Source organism: Embiotoca jacksoni, unplaced genomic scaffold (genome assembly GCF_022577435.1).
Source record: "Embiotoca jacksoni isolate LCO1_2020_lvr unplaced genomic scaffold, fEmbJac1.0.p SCAF_22, whole genome shotgun sequence".
Classification (NCBI taxonomy): Eukaryota; Metazoa; Chordata; class Actinopteri; family Embiotocidae; genus Embiotoca; species Embiotoca jacksoni.
The window spans coordinates 7,325,643-7,347,786 of NW_027185363.1; the positions used below are offsets into that span (position 1 = coordinate 7,325,643).

General features: G+C 41.1%; 1 protein-coding gene across 2 annotated transcripts; it reads left to right on the top strand.

Annotated features, from left to right (window-relative positions):
- Positions 1 to 684: 684 nt before the first annotated feature.
- Positions 685 to 19,431, top strand: cables1 (Cdk5 and Abl enzyme substrate 1). 2 transcript variants are annotated; one of them, XM_069157642.1, is made up of 10 exons: positions 685 to 1,386; positions 8,175 to 8,246; positions 8,396 to 8,488; positions 9,657 to 9,734; positions 13,149 to 13,254; positions 13,914 to 14,070; positions 14,200 to 14,303; positions 16,298 to 16,404; positions 16,533 to 16,740; positions 17,586 to 19,431. In XM_069157642.1, exons 1-10 carry the CDS (start codon positions 821 to 823, stop codon positions 17,724 to 17,726), a joined length of 1,632 nt encoding a protein of 543 aa, XP_069013743.1. In that variant the 5' UTR covers positions 685 to 820; the 3' UTR covers positions 17,727 to 19,431. The 2 variants fall into 2 exon arrangements, with proteins under 2 accessions (XP_069013743.1, XP_069013744.1); XM_069157643.1 differs by lacking the exon at positions 9,657 to 9,734.
- Positions 19,432 to 22,144: the final 2,713 nt, after the last annotated feature.

Below are 22,144 nucleotides of genomic sequence, written 5' to 3' on the forward strand. Positions count from 1 at the left end.
AGTGGAGTATTTTCAGTGTGGTGTTAGTACTTTGACATAAGTAAAAGGGCCTGAATATTGCTTTCACTGCTTTGTTGAGCTCTTCATTAAATAAACTGGTAACTTCCCTACATGGGCCACTGTGGCTGACATCCATAAAAAAACACTAGATGACATTTAATGGGGTTATAGCCAAAACTGTGTACGCAGTGCATGTCAAGCAGACAGATGGCGCAATTGCTTCAGAGATGCTGACTCGTACTGTTCAGTAAATGATCTATTTTCTGAAAACAAACAAGAGTCAGGGCCCCAGTCTGTCAGCACCCACTGATCATCGTGCACACATCTGCACGTTTGGCACATCGAGAAAGCAGCAAGCAGGTATTTCGCCACGCCTGAGTGGGTTTTGTAATACAGAAAGTTGAGCTGAAAGTCTTCACGCCACGATGCTAAACATTTCTTGTGGGAGTGTGTCCAACAAAATGATGGAGAAGAAAGAAAAAGTTGATTCCAGATTATAATTATGCAGATTAGACTGTTTTGGAGATACCGTGCCTAGTTTATGTAATTTTGGCATGCACTGTCACAGAAGCGAGTGGATGCTTCAGCAGTCAGGAAAAGGGAGAAAAAAAAAACACGTATTCCTGACAGCTCATTGGTCCAAATTTTCCCTGTGCAGCCACAATACTGCAAACACGTGACCCCCCTGTTTTCACCCAGTTAAACGCATGCACTTAAAAGACAGGCACCACCATTCACCCACACAAGCACGATTAGCGCAATATTAATGCCAACGAGGTAAGATCGCTGCTGCGGGGACTCGGATCACTGGACGTGGACCATGGCGGCTGCCACGAGCAGCAACACATCCACGCTACAGATAAAGCACTCCAGCATTGAGCATACGCGGAAACGCATAGACCCGAGGAGGAGGCAAGCGGCGCTGTCTTTTCTCAGCAACATTTCTTTGGATGGACGACCCGTGCAAGACGATGCAGACAATCAAAACGACGAGGATAACTCGCTTGAAGCTAGGACTAGACAGAGCCTGGTTTCCCCGGAGCGCTCGGCGTACGGGGCTGCTGGCGCCGCTGGAGCCGCTGCTGCTGCTGCGGCTGCGGCGGCGGCGACCACGGCCGCCCAGGCGCTCGCTTTTGCAAACCAGGCTCTCCTCTCCAGCAGTCGGGCCAGCTTTGGGACGGGTCCCACAGCTGGCCCGGCGGGTGCAGACACAGACGGCGACGCTTTCGTGCCCCCGACGTTCAGCTCGCCTTTCTCCGCGGTCCCAGCCTCGACTAGAGGGAGGCTGCAGACGTACACTCAGGGAATCCCACCTGCCCCCTACTCCAGGCAATCCTCCCAGAACTACTGCCAGGAAGGCGTACAGATAGAGCTGCAGAGGTCAAGGTAACTGTGTGCAAAATTGTTTCACTTCACTGTCTGATGTTGGAGGCATGCAGTAGCCCATAATATGAGACGTGAAACGATGGTTAAAGGTTCAAGTCTATCGGGTCATTAAACTGTACTTTGATAATATCATTGCATACAAACAAACTTTTACCCCCAATCCCTGAAATCACAAAAATGTGCCACTGCATGTATGTACAGGACCAGTCAGTCCTCTTGCATGTTTGTAGTCCTGCAGACAGATTTCAAAAGTTTTCTGTATGTGCAAACCCCATTATATCTTACCATAAGGTGCCACTGACAAACCCAAAAATTACATTTGTATATTAAGTGGGTTTACATCACAAATAACCACCAGAGTAGGAGCAGCCACATTATGGTTTCTTTGTTAGATTTTAGTGGACAAGCAGAATTCAGACATTAAATTAAGGTGACAAACTTAAAGAATAACTTGTATTTGGAACTTTGAATGGGAAGATGGTTTTTGTTTTGTTTCTTGGTCAGCCTAAATGAATGAACCCAGATGAGCAATTTTCTTGAAGGTCTTTTACAGTCAGCTGTTTTGAAAAGCCACTTTCGGTTCTAAGCAACGCAGTCTGCTTGGACACAACAATACACAGCAGGAGGAGAAAGTTCAGCGGTTTGTATATTTGCTCCACGCAGGTGGTGGTAACCTCATGACTCACTGTTCTGCGCTGGGACAGATACATATGATCACAGGTCCAACAGCTGTGGAGCTGTGATCTAGCTCCCCCTGAGAGGGACCTCAGCGCCACACCTGACAAGTTTATTTTCTGTTGTGTTACTTTCTTTCTAACATAAATGTTCTCTGGATCTTTGTCAACTTTACTACACCTCCAAATTATTTTTAGTGGCTGTCATTCCAAAGCTTGGCACACGCCTGCTGGCTGTCTGCTTCTCCTCTGTGTGACGTAAGCATCCTGTAACTCTACACTGCTGTTCAAACTCCATATGCAACAGGGGCTTGTTGTTTCACGTGGATGTCTTTTTATTTGTCCACTTTGTCCACACTGGAGCCACGAGGAGAGTTTGGAGTGTCTCGCCTCACAGCGGGACGGCTGTCAGTAACAGTCATCTCATGGTTCTCTCACTGTCAGAACCTGCTGTCAAATCCTCTCTTCTCTGCTTTCCATTCAGAGCTCCTATCCTCCCTCTGGTCCTCTGCCAGGCTTCTCAGGAGGCTCTGCTTCATAGTGAAACACTCATTAAGCATTTAGTTTCCCTTCTTGACCTCATGGCAATTGCACCGCCAAGCTAACAGGTTCTGAAAATCTTAATTTGTGCTTTTTTATAGTGAAAAAAAGTGCATAAAAAAAGTTGCATAACACTCAAGATACCATTAATCATTTTGTTCTTTGCAGTTATTCTGAAAAAGAGCAAGGAACAAAAACCCTTGCAAAGAAGTGGGACACACTAGGACACCACTGACTACAGCTGTAGCACCAAACAAAAAAACACAAGTACACAGCCTCAAAATAAAGGGAACATTAGAAGCCAAACCTTTCAAATGCTAAACACAAGCAGCCATGAAAGAAGTTTGACTGAATAAAATACAGTTAAAACTGGAATAGTTATAACTTGGATCACAATACAATTTTAAATATTTTGTGCCAAGTAAATATTTCAGTTGATATCAAAATACTATAGAGGTTCAGAATTCAGTCACAGTGTTAAAAGTAAGGTATCCCATTTCTCCTCAGCTGTTCTGCTGTTCAGTCAGCAAATACAGAATGACGTTGTTAAACCCTGACTGTACCCTGCTTTCGGTATGTGCTTGGAGGACGTCCACATAAAATGAATCCTAATGTTGAGAAATAAGCAACCTGTCGATGGAGAGCGGCCATGTTCCACCGGCATGCAGACAGACGAGCGCTCCGCACAGTGCCCGGTTTGTTTTCTGAGGGCAGCTGGTGGAAACGTGTCCAGAGGTCCCTGGCTGGGAGAGGCAGGATGCCCAGGCTTTCTGAGAAGCAGACCTGGCTCTCCGCTCTGTATTTTCTGTCCTCCACTTCCTCTCCCTGGGGCATCAGAGACACGCTCTCCCCTCAGACTTTTTGGCCTTCAGTACTGCTCTCATTCAGGAAGTTGCAGAGCCTCTGATGTGCCGCCAAAACAGACTTTCTGAGGCCAAAGCTGCTTTAGACCACATCCTCATCGGAATCTAATGCATGGAAATGATGGATAATTTCATATTCAGCTCTCCTTCCACTCCTCAGCGTTCATCCATCATGAATCAGCACGCCAAGAGCTCTGCTTTAAATATAGCATACCTATTACCATCTGGTCTTGTCTGCCTGAGGTGTAGAGCAATTTTCATTCTATCCTTTTCCCCCTAAAACATAGAGAGGCTCATGTCCTCTGTTAGTTCTGCTCCCATCTCAAATAGGCCGCCCAGAAACATGTACTTTACAGTATTTTAACAAGGTTCTTTTTAGCACAAGGCAGCAAAAAACTGGTTGGAAAACAAGCAGCACAAGGCATCATAATGGGGCTGTGGAGTTTTGTGTGACTGGGTCACATACTTCTGGTTATGAGGTTGATTGTTGTTCGCTGAGGTCATGGTTGGCATAATCACCGGATTATATAAGGAGGCTCTATTTTCCTTTGCAGTCTTTCGGTGTCTGAGCTGTCAAGAAATGTTCAGAAAAGCCTGCAAGATTTGACTGAAAAAAAAAGGTCTTCTGCGAGCTTGAGGCAGAGTAACAAGGGCTAGCATGTGTCTCACTGTATCCAGTTTGAAATTTGAGCCCAGATTTACATTTCTGCCTTATCACTTGTTGTGCTTCTCACTCCGAACAGCCAACAATGCCATATATTGCTGTTACACACACACAAGACTGTTTTTACTCGGGTTAATGTTTATTATTCTTGCTTTTTGCCCATTTATTTTTTAAATCTATCCCCTTTGTACCCCTGTGCCTTTGAGCCTTTGAGGATCAGAGAGGCTGAACTGCTCTGAATGGATTTTTTTAATTTTTTTTTGGTCAGAATAATCACATTTCCGTCTGCCTGGGCTGTATTTGTGTGAAGACTCCCAGAACATTACATTTATTTTCACTCCGTAGCTCTGCAGCAAAGTGGAAGACCATGTCCTGTGGCAAGCTGCCAAGGTCGTACGTGTAAAACAGTTTAATCTCCACATCTAAATACTCCACTTGAGTTTTATGGCTTCATTGCATGGCACCACTGGGCAGGATTATCAATGGCTTTTTGAAACATTTTTATTGCAAGGGGATGGCGTTGCATTTGTAATAGAAAAATAGCTCAATACTGCATTTATGAAATGTGCTTAAACAAAATCATTCAAATCAACAATAGCAGGACTTGTTTCAAAGACACTGAGGGATGCTTGTTGTTGCTGTTGCTTTAGACTGAGGCTTCTTTAAAGCTTCTGATTGGGCCTAGTTAATGTCAAACTGGACAGAAACTGGCCGTTCTCGCTACAGCTTGTAGAGCTATGTCTGAAGTGAATGAGTGGCCTGGCTCATGTTATTGTTTCCAGTGTTTGTACCGGCCTGGAAAACATCTTTTGCGTTAAAAGCACGTCCTGCTCCTGCTGTTTTATTCACAGAGGCTGGATCAAAGTCCTCACAAGCACAGTTCACTTGTATCCCTCTGAACTGGAAACATGCCGTTCAGCTAACTGTTGAATAAAAATTACAATTCACTGAGATTTGGACTGGAAAAATGACCAAATGTCACACAGAATGGAGACAGATGGCAACAATAGAGTTTATTTCCGCTTTGGCATAGATTGGGTGTAACAGTGTAACACTCGCAGATTTTAAGGTTTGTTTTTTCTTTTTCACGTCTGTCATAGCAGTCCAGTATGTAAATTACGTTACTGGTCACTGTAACTGTCCATAATTGATCCTTTCCACAGTGGCTGAAAAGAGATAATGCCTCAACAAAATCTACAGTCCTTGTTTTGTGGAGACATTTAGCTGAAGCGTGTGTGAGCAGCAGTCTGATCTTTGTGTCTATTCCCCCATTGCAGCTCCACAAGGAAACACTGTGTGTGCAAACATAAAGAGGGATATTTGTTCAAAAAAGACTCACAAATATAGGCCATCTGCCGAAGTCTCACATTTTGGACTTGTAGAATTCACAGTTTACAAGGAATTCTTGAACTGTGGATTTTTGTCTTCTTTTCCTTATTCATGCACAGAAGTATGAACAGCAAGAATGACTACAGCAAATAATAACTCTCTTCATGTACAAATTACCATGTTATATATAAACATATTGAGATAAACCTAACTTTTTTGGCCTCTTAGTGGCGTGCGCAGCACATTTTTAAGACAACACAGACATATTATGGTGTTGTTAAGAAAAAAGTTAAAATAAAAATAAAAAACACCCAGCAGACACTAGTATACATGAAGAATATCATGAGGGTGGTTCTTTAGTTGTTACATGCTGCCTACTGCAGCAAAGTGAGGCTGAACAAAGTGTTGTGAGAGAACTAAAACGGTAAGTTGATTGAGGGCCGTAAAACCAAAACAAAGAGCTGAAAAAAGGTAAAGGGCTCTGAAGAGCTGAAGAAAACTGCATTGCAGGATGATTATTCTCTGTGGGTTCATTATAATATGAGATACCTTTAACGTTGCACACGGCCATTCTAGTCACCGTTTATATAAAATATTATTCAGAACAGGTTTAAGTAATGACTTCAGTTAGAAGCTATGACTTTTTTTTTCTTTTGACACAGATTGTTATATTCCTTGCCAACATCCCATTTCACCTCTAAATACATAAAAAATACGGAAAAAAGTAGTTTAATGAATGAAGTAATGCACCATCAGAAGAAAAACAACTCTAGAGAAGCCTTGTTCAACCATGGAGCCTTATCCAGCCACTCCATCTCCCAGGGTTGTCTCTGAAGGAGGATGATGCAAGACTGTCCATAAATCACATGATCCCACTCGCCTGACCTTTAGGCAGAGGTCAGGCCAGCCCCGCCCCTTCACTCTGACCCTTTCAAATCACACTGGAGACAGAGTTGATGTCAGCTCCCCACTGTTTTAATCATTTGATCTAAGAATTTCACTGTTCATGCCTTTTTTTTTTTTTTCATTAAAGGTTGATGGTCTTCACTCCAGTTTATGATCATTAGGGTCATAATGTCCAGTGCAGAAGGTTAGCCATCACAAGGGCCCTCGGTTTTTTTGTCTGCTTCAGTGGTCTGGCTCCTCATTTAAACACTTAACTCAACCCATCTCCTCCGGTTTACAGTGTTCGCCTCAGCCTGTGTTGGTTTAAACTCTGGGAGATCCTCAAGGACAAAGTCATCTTCTGTTAATTTGTCCTCATGCTTTGCCATTTATTAACCTGCTCCTTTACTTTACACTCCGTTGTCTCCGTCTTTGGCTGAAATATTCAGAGAAGTCAGGTTAGGGTACCAGCTTTTCTTAATGCAGATCCTATAGCATTACATTTTAATTTATTAGTAGATGTATATATACAGTATGCATGATATGGACTGTCACATTGATGAAAGAGAGACCTATCGGGAGAATGCGTCAGCTTTTTGTTATTTGACCACTAATGTGTTAATTTCCTCTATTCTAAATGTGGCCACTTTCTAAGGCTGACTAATGACTTGGATTATGTCGTTTTTGTGGTGCTAAACATGCAATTATAACCTAATCTTGGAACAGCTCGGGCATATTTAGATATCACGTGGGTTTGTTTCGGAAGCTGGCAGCTGATGGTTTAAAATTGGTCCAGCAGAATTAGCCTGTTGAGTCGAGCAACCAAAGTGTGAAATAAAGGCCATCTGTGACAAAATGTGTTACACAAAGTGCTTGCAGAGCCAGGTCGTTATCCTCTTAGCAGATTTGATCCTGGAAAAATCTCTGTGATCTACGCAAGATGGAGGAATGATCATTGACCACAAAGGCGCACAGAGGTGTTGATTGATGGCGGTCATAACTCCACTGCTCAAAACTTGGTTTTGTAAATTAATCACAGAACACGTAGGGACAAGTTGTGAATTTACACCATTGTTTGACCTTTGTTATCATGCCCTCAGTGACCACACACATACTTTATTCTACGGCTGGGTATTGAACCTTAATCCTTTTTAAACACCGACTGAAATATATACCTTGGAATCAAATGTCTGGAAAAATGTTTTGACTTGTTTTTTAAAATAAAAAAAAATAAAAAATGGGTTAAAGCATCCATCTAGTCCTCAAACTAAGGTATCTAAAGAGGTATACAATATTGTACAACACAACTATTGTATATTTTGAAACAATAGCCAGCCCTGTTGCAGACAAATTGTTTATCACTATAAAATTAGTCATATATCATCCAACATGTTCATTTTCTCAGTGTTTGTGTAAAAGTATTGTGAGGGCAGTTGTAGCTTCAACTATGTTATGCTGCGCATTAAGTTGGTAAATGAAGGTTTGGTTTGAAATTTCCTGCACGGTTGCTAAAGGCTGAGGCTTTGTCTTTTGTTTTTTCAAAAAGCTAGACAAACCTCAATTTATGTGCAAAATGACCTCATGGAATTTCAGTTCCTACTTTTTCCATTTTAGGTATTGCTGTGGAATTGACTCATTTAGTGTTGTGTCTTTTAATCTAATTGCTTTGCAGTGCTGTTTATGTGTTTCATGAAATCATCATGAAAAGGATCATTATTATTTTGCAAGAGTTCTTTCTAAAAGCTGTTTTGCAAAATGACAGTTTGTCCCGAGAGGTTTTGGTGTTTCTTCACATCCCCTAACTTCACATTTCCCCTCTGTCTGTCCTCCCAGACGAAGACTCATCTCACAGCGCTCTTCACTTGAAACTTTAGAGGACATTGAGGAAAATGCTCCTCTGCGCAGGTAATAAACTGCACAGAAGTACCCTTTACGTTCACCCTACTACTATATGTGTGTGTTGAAAATGAATCACCCAGCTCGGCGTAATGCATCCCACCTGCTTCTCTCTTTCTTTCTATGTCCTGATGTTTTATGTTTGTTTTACATTTTAGATGCCGAACCCTATCGGGTTCACCCCGACCAAAGAGCTTCAAGAAGGTCCACTTCATAAAGAACATGAGGCAACATGATACGCGCAATGGAAGGTATGAAGGCAAACAACGCCATCCCTTAGTCAATACAAGTACTCACTGAATAATGGCCGGCTGCCCCAGTCAATGAACTGCAGTTTGGATGTTTCTCACATTACAAGCCACATCGCAGGCGAGCCGGCCTGGGCCACTCACAGCCACAGTCATTGTGACTTCTGATTAAATGTTATTGGGTAATCCTGTCTATTTACACAAACTAAAATCTTAAATTTTGTAATCACACCATGAATCACTCTTACTGTTACATGTTAAATCACACGTCATTGTGTCACAGTCCATTTAAGCATGCAGAAATCCCTGAATAGCAACCAAATTAAAGTACAGTTGTGTTAATGTTGAAGTAATACTTTTTGCGTAGTTCAGAGATCTATTAAGTGTTTCTGAGTAACACTGATCTGCTGACTGTCATTATTATTACTGTCACATTCTTTGGATTTGAAAGATAATTCAGTTCTTCTTCTTGTGGTGATTTGTGAGTCGAGTTCTGGTTCCTTTGAAGAGTCATTTTTGACTTGTCTTTTAAAGTGTAGCTGTATTTATGTTTTTTAGGTTTATTATTCAGCATTTGGTTGATATGGACAGTTATTGTGTATAACAAGACAGCATCTCTTGTTTAGACTCAATCTTGATAGATTTCACCTCTTACATTAAGTTGTTTGGTTAAAGTTGCTTTTCCTCATATCCAGATTTGATTTCCTGATGCTGAAACAAGCAGCATTTTCTGACTCAGCTGTTGTTCATGTCATGATGTGTTGATATTGGCTGAGTACCAAGATTCCTCATCTGTCTGTGAGTGAGGGATATTAAAAGGAGTAAATATATGGTTGTTTTTAGTCAGAGTCATCCTGCACCTCTGTACTGTTGACATCTGGTCTGATTGGACACCGTTGGCCCATTTCCACAAGTATGCTGCAATCAGGTTTACAATTATCCCATGTTAAGTTATGAACAAGATCTTGCAACAAAAATGCATCATTGTTGCCCGCCAACCACTGACACTGACATACAGTATGTGCCACACTGCTACAAAACAACACAAACTCACACTGAAGTTTAAGTTCATTTTCTTCATTCTCATTTTTTACTCTCTCCAAATCTAACCTGTGGATCTTATCAGATAGATGTTGATTAGCTTTTTTTTTTACCATTTTTGTTTTTATAGGATAGTCCTTATCAGTGGCAGAAGATCCTTCTATAGTGTATTTTCTGTCCTGCCCTATCGAGATTGTAGCCAAGCAGGGTATGTATCCTACAGCATGCCGAACTTTGTTCCTCCGTCCAACCTGTGCTCCCTCTTTCCCTTTGTTTTCTCATCCCTCTTTTTCTGTGGACACGCTCTCCCTTGAAGGTTTGGTTTTGGTGGATGCATTTTTATCTTAATAGGTTAATAAATAATTAATGATTGGGTTGAAAAGGGCTTCTTTAAAGGTTTCATTTTGTTTATACATTCTAGGGCGAATGCTTGTTGCTTGTATTGCTTTTCCCATAATGGCTCTGGTGGCTGTTGGGCATTCATCTTTTTTTTTTTTTTTTTTTTTCAAATCAACCCATTTTTGTCTGTTGCAACTGTTGCTGGCTTCGCTGTTTAGCATTTAACTTTTGGGGTACTCCCTCTTTTTAGATGTAGAAATTTAAACCCTGAAATTATTTGAATGTGTCGTCAACTGGTTTGATTACCCACACTGCTGGCAGTCAGACTGGAGATTCTGTCCCGTGTACAGCCATGGCATGCTATTAACCATTTTTGTTTATTCTTTGCCAGGGTTAACATTTCTTAGCACTACAAAAGAAATAATCTCTGCATTATCTGTAGACAATGCTTGTTTCCTGTTTCAAAGCAACATAAAGCTCTATGTGAAAGGGACCCATCTGGCTTGCATGGGGACCGCTCTGGTGCGGCCTTGGTTCTGACGACCCCCCCCCCCCCCCCTCCTCCACCATTCACATGAAAAGGGTGTGTTTTGGAGGAAGCCAAAGGGAAAGGGGAACGATAAACACCAGAGAATACAATGCGTAGAAAGAAAAGCTCCACACCAGGGCTTTAGAGAAGAGCATAAAAGGCTCAGTCTGTTTGTGGAATTTCCTAAACCAGCCAATCAGTGCGAGGTCAAGGGTTAATAAACCACCTGGGGCTATCCAATAGCAATTGCTGCTAATTGACAGTTTACAGTTAGACTTCATCTGGCTCAGTCAAGTGTTGTAACTGCATTTTATGAGACAAGGGGGCACAAACAGCTGATTGCATGTCGTTTTTCTTCGTTCTGTGCCCTGCTCTGTTCTGTCTCTGCCTTCATTCTTACAATAACTACTGATCCACATACAAAAACTGCCAAACTGTGCACAGCAGACCGGTATATGGTCCCAAACAGCTTCCTCTCAAATATAACAAATGCTTCTTGCTTTTTGCTTTCTTGCCTAGAGTTAGATGTGAAGAATTATACCACTTTGTATGCAGAATGTCTGTTAAAGCCAGGACATGTTTAGCTTAGTTTAGCATAAAGAGTGGAACCAAAGGGAAACAGACAATTTGGCTTTTTGTCTAACAGTACAAAAAAAAAAAAATCAGCCTAGCAGCACTTCTAAAGTTCAAAGTCAAATAGTTTGTGGTTTTATGTCTTAAACAAACAAAGTGTAACACATAGTTAGTGAGCTGTAGAGGTGCTGGTTCAAACCCTTCAACTGCAGCTTTTCTGTGTGGACTTTACATGTGATGGCATGGGTTTCCTCCTTATACTTGTCGTCTTCTTGCACCAAAAGACATGCAGATTAGGTTATACGCCATGGTTTGGTAGTGTAGCTGGTTCGCAGGTGGAAAAACATCACATGGGTCAAATGCAGAGGACAAATTTCCTCACAGGGATTAATAAAATAAAGCTGGATGATGCTCATAGGGTGAGCGCAATGGGTCGAGTTGGATGAGACTGTGGAGGAAATATTATTACAAGCCAGTCAACCCAATCCTAAACTGTTTATGTGAGCTGTGAAGTATTTGGTTGTAAAGTAACCAGCAGGGGTCAAAACTCTTTCTGTCATGGAGAGTGTTATTTTTTTGCCTGATCAGGGCAGAATGAGCACTTTGCATAGATCGTAACACTACTAACATACAGACGTTTGAAGCCAGTGATTCTCATTCATGCATGTTACTAAGTCAGCTTTACCTGTCATTTCCTTTCATTTCTGCGTATTCCCAGCAGAATGAACCTTTTTGTGTTCTGGATGGCTTCATAGAAAAGCTCTCTCCCTGGAAAGCTTTCCGTCTCTTCTGTTTCCCTTCTATTTTTCATTTCATTTTCATTGTTCTGTAAGTAGTCCGCTGCCTGGGGATCTCCATGTTTATGATGCATCTGTAAACATTGTGTCCTGACATGCCTGACTGCCAGATAACACTGTTATTATTATAACAGATTGGCCCCTCATGTCATCAAGGACTCACTGTGAAAATTTTTTCGATTTATCTGAACACAATTTCAAACCGAAAGCAAGACTGAGCCGGGGAAGATAAAAAAAAAAAAAACAAGACAGTGCCAGTTTAACCTACCATCTGCTGTCATTCTATAATTTCACTGCAGTACAAATTACTGAGATACGGCTGACACAAACACAGGTGGATATTCAAATATCTTTGTCAGCAAGCTGACCCCATTTCACGATTAAATGTTTCAGCACATACAAAAATAGGGCCAACCAATTTCTCCGTTATTAGTTTGGAAATATGAATATTAATTGTGCCTTTGGTTTGATGACATTGATTTTCCAGCGATCTTTGATCACAAACTTTAAATTGCTGGAAAGACTCAGTCATCTGCTTGCCGTTACATCTTCGCTATCAGTTATTATTCATTATGGCAGACTGTGAATAAAATGGACTGCAGGCGTGTAATCTTCTCTGTCAGTGTACACACTCTAAATTAGCCTTTACTGACACTGACCTAAAACCATCAAGTGAAGTTAAATCAGTGCAGTAACTTAGGTTTACTTTAATTAGTGTATGCAGTATTTTACTGTTTGATAATATATATGTACTGCTACTGCGGTGGTTGATATTGTAGGTTTATCTACTTACCCAAACATGAAAATACCAATTAAACATGACTTTATGAGCACAAGGTTTAATTTAGCATGTGCTAACCCCAGTGTGTACGGAAATATTTGGCCCATGCAAAACGTGCAGAGTCGAGAGCAGCTCGCTGCTTGTTCCACTGACACACTTTTCTGTCCAGTCGTCTATTTTCTGCTTCAGGAGAACATTTGACCTCCTTCAAATCTCCCACAGCAGTAAGGCATTTCAGGCACTGGTGAGGCAGCAGCTGAGGTTGAACAGACTGCTCTGCTGCAACAAAACGGTTCTGTCCTCCATCTTTACTCCCAAGGGCGCATTTTATTTCTAATTGCCCTGAGATGCACCCAAAGACAGGAGCAATTACAGAAACAAGGCCAGCTGATGAGCGCAGATCGATACGGGGTCTTTTTTTGAGTGAGAGAGAGAGAGAGAGAGAGAGAGAGAGTGAGTGAGTGAGTGAGTGAGTGAGTGAGAGAGAGAGAGAGAGAGAGAGAGGCAGTGAGAGGCAGGCTACAACAGGCTGCAGCAGGACTGTTAAGGGAAGCTGCAGCACAATTTGTATGGTGAAATCTCTAAAAGTCTTGTGCTTATTAGGGAGGTGAAGCTGGAAGGAGGGCGTCAGCGGCACCCGTCAGGAGGTGTAAGTGCCAAGGAGATGGTAATTGGGCTTGAGGGAGTGGAGTTAGGAGCTGATGGAAAGGTGAGAACCCAGCAAAAATGTTGTGTGTTGTGAGTCATCATCCTTGTCACTTTCATGTCTAACGTGAATTTAATACATGATGATGTGTAATGAAAATCCACGAGCCAGAAAAAGCCAAGTTACACAAAGGGTACCAATGAGAGGAAAGTAGAAAAACAAATACATGTATATAATAAGAAAGCATCCACATTTTACCCAAAATGGCAAAGGGTCCTATGTTCCCAGTGTGCCTATGTTCCCAGTGTGCCTATGTTCCCATGTCCCTATGTTCTCAGTGTCCTATGTTCCCGCTGTCCTATGTTCCCAGTGTTCTTATGTTCCCCAGTTCCAACTTAATCCAACCCACAAATTATGCGAATGCAGAGCTGGGGAACATCTTTTTTCAGGTTCCCCTTATGTGCTATCTAGCGCGAGGCACTAGTTGCACGAGCTCATCAAACAAACTTCTTTAAATACTAAACTGTTTACCACTCAGACATACTGGGTATTTTTTCCGAGATCAGTAAATTAAAGTAAAAGGCTTGTGTGTTTAATAGGAGAAGAGGAAAACGCTGTGAACTGCTGTGAAAAAGACCTATTGATAATAATAAGTAGAATGTAAGACCAACTTTTGTGAGGCTTTTGTGAAACAGACATTATAACTACACTTGTGTTTGCAGACTGTGTCGTACACCCAGTTCCTGTATCCCACAAATGCGCTCGGTGGTCGAAGAAACACAATCGACTCCACATCATCCTTCTCTCAGTCTCGTAACGCAAGCCACCGCAGCCTCAGTTTGGGCCGGGCCAACAGCAACCAGAGCAGCTTAGACACAGGTTAGTTCATTATGAATGTTTTTAATCCTCTTTCATTGTCAAGTATATCTTTTTTTTTTATTGGTAAAGGACCCAATTTGAATGCAAACTCTGGCTCAATCTTTGTTGTTGTGTTTGTGCTCGTGGCAGGGAATGATTTGGGGGACTTTCGCGAGTATGACCCCAATCTGCTAGATGACCCGCAGTGGCCTTGTGGAAAACACAAGAGAGTGCTCATCTTCCCCTCTTACATGGTGAGAAAATACTCGGACTGTCTCTAACTCACCACCACCACCACCAGTGGAAACAACAACAGAAACTGCAGCCTTGTCCTCTTGAGAGCAGAATGGAAATGTTTTTTTTTGTCCAGGTCTAAATTTGCTGGAAAAGATTTGTTTCAACATGTTATGTTGAAATGTCCTGCTACATCGCACTATTCATTTTCTCTTTTTTTTCATCATCATGGACCTTTTGTACTCAATTTTCCCTCCAAAACAAGAACAATAATAAAGGTCTGCAGTTTTTTTTGTTCTAAAATATCCTCCTGAATTTCATCAGCTCTTTTTGAAAAAGAGCCAGCAGGATGTTAGTTTTAATCAGCAAGGTCATTGGACCAGTCTGTCTCCCACCTTTCTGGGCATGAATGAATACACATACTTCATTCCTGTGCAGTGGACAGTAGCTATTAAAAAGCAACTCCACCAGCACAACAGCCAAGTGATTGTACTGAGGCACAAATCATTCTCACACTTTTACGGAAAAGAATCAATGAAAAAAATACAACAACTAGACTCCCACCTCATTTTTTTCCTGGGCTCTGTTTTTGCTACAGAGACGGGGAGAATACACAACAAGGATCGACATGGTTGAAATGTCAGTCAAGGCCACGCTGTTTTTTTTTTGGTTTTTTTTGTGTGTTGTTTATTGCTATCTCTTCCTCCAATTACGAATTCAGCATCTGACAACAGTAGCCACTGTGTTTACTACAGGAATGGAAACAGTAAATTCTCCGCAGTTCGGGAGTTGAACACAGACTTCCTAGATGACACAACTTTCTAACTGAACTTTTTAAGTTCGAGCAGGGGATAATATTAGCTGTGTTTTACCGCCATCCAGGAAACTTGTATGACCTAGAATAGAAATATCAAGCAGGGAAAACTTCACTTAAATCAGGAGTGGGGTAGGAGATCATTTTCAGTTTTGCAATTTTAAGATGAAAATGTATTAGTGTGGATGTAACCCGAGTCAGTGTTGCCTTTTTTTTTTTTAATGTTTAACCCTAACCCGCAGCAGCATGGTTTTCATGGTGGATGCCATTATTCACATGGCATGCAGCGCGGGCAATGCTGTGCATGCATATTGAGCAGCTCTTGCATTGTGTGTCTTTACTCAGTGGCTTATACTAAGAGGACACTTTATAATTCATTTTAACAAAGGTCTTATTTTTTTTGCACATTTGGCATCGTTTAGCAGGTATTTACTTATTATATTGTCTGTTAATCTCCAGATTAAGAGACGGGACTCTACAGGGATCTAATTCTAAAATCAAACTCTCAACTGCTTGTCATACTGTCCTAATGTGACTCACCCACCTGGAACACGCTCAAAACACGCTGCAACAAGCTCTCAGGGTTGTTTAATAGAGGCCTAATTAAAGCACATAATTCTTGGTTAGCAATCATGCACATTTTACGTCATCCGGGGGTTTTAAAATACAAAATTGACAACCTGTTTTTTTTTAATCATCACCAAATCTTATGAAAAGCAAAATATGTTTTAGTTTATCTCCTGATACCTTGAAACACTGTCTGTGACACTAAAGGCGTAAAGTTTTATAAGTAAATCACACTTTTATTTTTGAAAACGATACATGTATGCTGTGCTATTTTAGTATTTGCATGTGGGATTGACTGAAAATAAACGACATAGTCTATGTTTATCATAATGAAGGAAGATTTCACCCTGTTTTTAACATTTATTTTTTGTGGTACGAACAAATATGTGATATCTTTGACTTTGGCTATATACACTTTTAGTTATCAGGATCAATTCATTATTTTGTTTTTTTCATGGGATTCGTTGTAAAATATTGAATATCACCACTTATCCAGTGACACTGGTAACACCATCACTCAGTAAGACTCATTGTGAGACGGTGGAATCCAACACTAGGGTGTGAGGATCCAGTCACTTTACTCAGTGCTTAAAATGTGGTCATTTTGAAACCAGCTCTGGTTTTCCTTCGCAGACGACGGTCATTGAATACGTCAAACCCTCTGACCTCAAGAAGGACATGAACGAAACCTTCAAAGAGAAATTCCCCCATATACGGCTCACACTCAGCAAGATAAGGAGGTAAAACACACAAAGTAAAACAAATTATTTTTAACAAATTATAAAATACAGTTTAACCTTAACATGAGCTGTTTTACTGCTTACCCCACCGACTACATGCACTTAATCTTGTTTTTTTTCCTGTGTAGCTTGAAAAGGGAGATAAGAAAGCTGGCCCAGGATGAGTGCGGGTATGAGGAACCAACCGTAGCCATGGCTTTCGTCTACTTCGAAAAACTTGTTCTTCAAGGCAAACTAAACAAGCAGAATCGTAAACTCTGCGCTGGAGCTTGTGTCCTTCTGGCGGCAAAGATCGGCGGTGACCTCAAGAAACATGAAGTTAAGCATCTCATAGACGTAAGTTTCCTCATGCACACATCCAAAATTCAAGGTTTTGTGGAAATGAAACTTTTAACAAGGACTCCCAGCGCACCAATTCAAAGGTCAATTCACTCAAATTAAAGTTGGGCATCTAAAAAAAAAAACTAACCACAGTGAAGTTTCTTCTTCTAGAGAGATAATTAAAAAAAAAGTCATTCTTCAGTACCGGGGTTGCGGTCATATCAGTCAAAACATCGAAGCTAAAACAAAAGCAATTTGCATTTTTAGATACTATAAAACTAAGTTTGTGATGATTTGAGTAAACTGATCATTTAGGTAGTAACAGGTCTCGGGGTCAAAATTTAGAATTTTTGTCACATTGCTTTCTGATCTAACAAAAAAAAAAAACCTGATATAGAAGGATATTAAGAAAATGGAAGGATGGCAGCAAAGAGTTTTGTAGTCACAGTGTGAAATAAAAACAGCTGTAAGAGAAAGAAGTGTTGACATAACATTTTATTACCACGGCAGCCGATCTAAAGAGCCAGACTGACTATTTACCTAAAAACACGGCCTTATGTTGCCAGTTCAATAGTTTCCAAATGTCATGGTTTTTTTGCACTCACAGGGTCTAACACCTCTCGTCTCTTCCATGCTTTACCAACTGCATTGTTGAGAGGGGAATTAAAGTGATACGAATTGTTAAAATGAGTTCGCTGCTTTTTATGACTTTTATTACTGCATTAATAGGAAACACTTTTCTTACACAAGCGTGCAGTGAGCAGAGCAGAGCCAACTCTCATGGCATGCAGGTTAAAAGTGCAGTAAGTGGGTGTGGTTTATGAGTCACTGAGAAACACCTATTGTCTATTATCTGGCAGAAACTGGAGGAGAGGTTCAGAGTGAACCGCAGAGAGCTGATAGCCTTTGAGTTTCCCGTCCTGGTTGCGTTGGAGTTCAACCTGCACCTGCCAGAGCACGAGATCATGCCCCACTACAGACGCTTGCTGCAGACCTCCTAGCATTAGTGACCCATCAGGACGAGGACCACCAGGTTCTCCTCCTGATCCGCAGCTTCCTACGGTATCCATCCTCCAACCTCTCTCCTCGTCTCCGCTAGACGACTTCAAGGTACCAACAACACTCTGCTTCCTCTCACGGAGCTGAAATCAGCCAAAGGGACACACATTTTTTAAACAAACTTTCCTCCATTGTTTGACTTCTACATTCATCATCACTACACGGACTTCTGAAAGAAAGTGTTCAACTGACTGCAAACTTAGTTGTTTTCCCAGTTTGCATGTCTCGCATCTCCTCATCTTCATCACTTTGTATATTTTAGTCCTCTCTTGTTGATTAAGAGAGCTTTTTCATTTCAATTTGATGGTGGACTTGTTTCTCGGTTAAAACAACCAGTGATTGTAACATTTATATCCTGTCTCCTTCTTGTAAAGCTTTGGTATGATTGGTTGCCTCGTGACCTGCATAAAATTTTAACAAAAGCCTTTTAAGGGGCTGGTTTTGGCTGGACTGTTATTCCTCAGCGTGACTCATCTTTTCGTAAGTCATCGTTTTAAAAGTGCACTTTTTGAAAAAATTGCAAGACCTGGGGCTGAGGGGACTTTTTTTTTTCAGACTTTTAATGAGCGTGGGAACTAACCCTGAAAAATAAGCTGTCTTCATAAGCACCACACACACGAGTCATTTGAATGGACCTTTGATTTGTTTTTCTCTCGTATGGTTTTTCTTCACAATTTTCTAGCTGCAACTATCCGCATGAAATGAAACGATTGTTTGTACACAGGTACTTGCAGAAAAGACTTTCTATTTTCACTGAAGTATTCCATTCATTTTTCTACCTGTCAATTGCTTGCTATGGACTCCTGGAGACCAGACCCACTTTTATCAGTGTCGAATTTCCTGTGCTCTATGTTAGAGTGTATTGCTAGCACATTTACAGTGCTTTAACGGGGTCAAGAGGGTTTGTTCTGAAGAGTTGTTCACAAGTGCAAAAATGCCACTCTCCAGTGATCAGGATCGACATCGGGAGTCGCAGCAGGGCGCACTAGTGTTGAAAGAAAATGTCTTTCGCCTGGAGGATGTGGGTTGAGACCTTGTGCCAGTAATTATCCTTCCGGCTGTAGTGTCCTTGAGCAAGACACTGAGTCCATGCAGGTTTGAAGGACACTTCCTTTGGGCAAAATCTAATCGAAATCCCAATGGGGATCAATGATGGATCAAATATTTGCATCTAACTTGAATTAGCATTTGTTGATTTCAAATGTTTAAAGAAATATTGAAAATTAACGTTAGCAATGTGACCACTTGAAAACAACGTATTCCGTTTATTTGGCATCTATCTCGACTTGATTTTTTTTATTTTTACAGATTTTTTATTTTTGTCTCTACTACCACAGAGTATTGAAAGGCCACCAAATAAGAAACGTACCGCAGGCTTACTTGAAAAGAGTATTTAATGCTGTTCCAAGTATTGATGGTGACTGAGTTGAAATGACTGAATCAAATTGTTATGAGAAAAGCATGGATTGTGTCGATTATTAGTCGAAGGTGGAAAAAAAAATACTGAGCTTATTTCTGTTGGCAAGCCCAAAGATTTCGCTGTAAAATGCACTCTAAATACTCTGTGAGGAAAGACTCATGGGCGACACTTATCACCTGTGTATGTTTGTAAATAAATTGCTTTGCTTGTTCAATCAAAAAAAAAAAGACTCAAGATTTTCTTTTTTCTGCTTCACCTGAATCTAGTTTGTATTATGTCTTGCAAGTATAGGAAATGCTACCACTCAGCAGGGACTAGTTTCTGGAGGGGTTGTGGAAGTTTATTTAATTATACTCGCACATTCTTTACATGTTCAATATTAATACCTTTCCGGGCAAGGAGGTCGAGAAAACGACTTTTGACTTTTAGAGAGCCCTTATTTTTTTAGACCTCGTGTCTAAATTCGTCAGATACTTTGGTTTGTGATCAAATAGCTGTAAAACGTATTCCCAACAACCTCGGCTTCAACGTGTCTGCAGAGTCGACGGGCCAAATGACGCCATGCAAACTGAGAACGGGACCGCAATTAACTTTAGAACTACTTAGCAATTAGCACGTCAGCATTGCCATTGTGATCATAGTAAAACGCCAAAGGATAGCATTTAGCTGACAGCAGCTGCCCCTCTGTTTCTAAGCAGCACCGCCTCCACGGGGCTGCCGGCAGACACCTTGCTTTTGTTTGTGGGTGAGTTAAGTCTCGCCTCACTCACAGTGGAAGCTTGTTCCCTCAGACAAACTTGACAAACCGGGACCTGGTCGGGCTACTTTTCAGGCCTAGTGAAGCTTCACTTCAGGTTGAACCGGTGTGAATGACCCATCTGCTGTGTTTTCCCCCCCAAACTCCCTCCCTGAAGATTTTTTTTCTTTTCTTTTCTCCCTGTTGCACAGCGAATATGAATTACTTTACAGTATATGTCGGTCTGCATACGGGTCACACTTACCATATTTTGACATGAGCTGCTTGTAGTGTACTTAAACCTGAAATCGTGTTAAAATACAGGAAAGGCAGACTGTCTTTCCTCCTCGAGGATTCTGATATTTCATTTGGAAAAACCCAAGAAGCAACACCAAACTAGTACAGAACTTTAGCTAGGAAGCACAAGGTGTTTTTTTTTTTTCTTGTATTGCTATAAAACACAACGACCTCATTTCACATTTAAATCGTTTTTTTTCTGACGATGACCCTAAAATGTATTTCCGGTACATATGATACTATACGAAGAAACACGGGACTCAGAGCTCAACAGCAAAGAAAGAACAAGCAAACAAATGAGTTCAGTGGGGCTGAGTTTGTCTCTAGTTGTGTCACAATCTGAGCTCACTGATGCTCTACAAACAAGCTGCCAGTCTTCTCCGCTCTGAAATGGCAGTGGATTTGTTTGTCTTTGTTTTCTTACTTATTTGTGATGTTACAAATTATGACATGTGCTGCTCTGTCTCTTTGACGGTCACAATTTTGTCCTTAAAATGTAGTTTTCTTTATTGTCAGATGATGTGATTTGAGATTGACGTCTTTAGTTTTACATTCATGAAAACTGCTTTCATGAATGAACCAGCAGTTTTTAAACTTGACATGACTTAGTCGAGACAATCACTTCACAACATGCCTTGCTTCTCTGATCCACATTTATGAAACATCCCTCTGGCTTGCAAGTGCATAACTCAGGTTTTCAAACTGCCAGGACTCATCACTTCAGTCCATCAAACCGGGATGGACTCCAGGGAGCTTCGACTGGAAATGACTGCACCTGTCTCTCTGATGCAATGCGAGAGGTCAGTTTCTCATCAAGCGGGAACTGTCCTCTGCTTGACACATATCCAACGTAAACAAGGCCCGCAGTCACGCCAGTCTCATGCTGCCATCAAAACAAACAGGTCAGGCCCGAGTGTGGGCACATGGCATACATGGCTTAGTCCCCTCCATTGAAGGCCTAATTCCCCCCTCACCATCTCATAAAGGGGCCTATTGACAGCCCTTCCTGAGCCCTGCTCACACATAAGTGACCCTCATTGTGAAAATATGTGTACCATCGTTTGGGGCAAGCTACAGTCACCCTTCCCTTTAAAATAACAACATTTGGCTGAAACTGCAATTTGCCCCTTTCCTGTCATGATACTGTGACTCAGGGATTTTCCACCATTTACAGTTTGTAAATATGGAAGTACTGAACGCTCATGATCGTGGTGTTTTAACTGCTAAAATGACTGACTTTACTGCATGTGCTCAATTTACGGAGTCTATATGTTCAAATCCACAAACCTGGCTCTTCAGTAAGAGTAATGTTGTGTTCCTTCTAACGCTGCTCGGTGGCCAGGAGGGGAAAGCACAGCAGGCGGACCTGAAAATCTGATCCTCTCTTCGTGTTTGACCAGGCTACCTAATCCTTTTTGTTCCACCCCAAGAGTCTATTTCAGAGACAACTGAACCCACGGTAATAGAAAACCAGTGACGCAAAGCAGGACATTAAACACTTCTTACACTTATTAATTGATGGATCTTTAAAAAACACACAGATCAACTTTTTGAGTGTTAGGGAAGCACCAATGTGAACTGAAGGATAAGGCTTACGTTTGATCAGAGTGTATTTGTATATACTTTAACAAGTCAGTTTTAGAAACAGACGTGTTGATGCATGTGGGACATTTGAAAAAGTATTAGGAGGCATCACTGTTTCTTTTACTCCTAATAATCATGTAACAAACATCATTAGAGGATGTTTTATTTTGGGTTGTGTAAAAAAAAAAAGTTCCATTACTAGACAAAATCACTAGTTTTACAAGGTTATGTCACAGAAACTAACTTCTCTGAAAGTCAACTTTTCTATCACTGTTATTTCTGTTCTTTCATTTAACAGTTTGTATTTGTTAAATCCTGAGCTT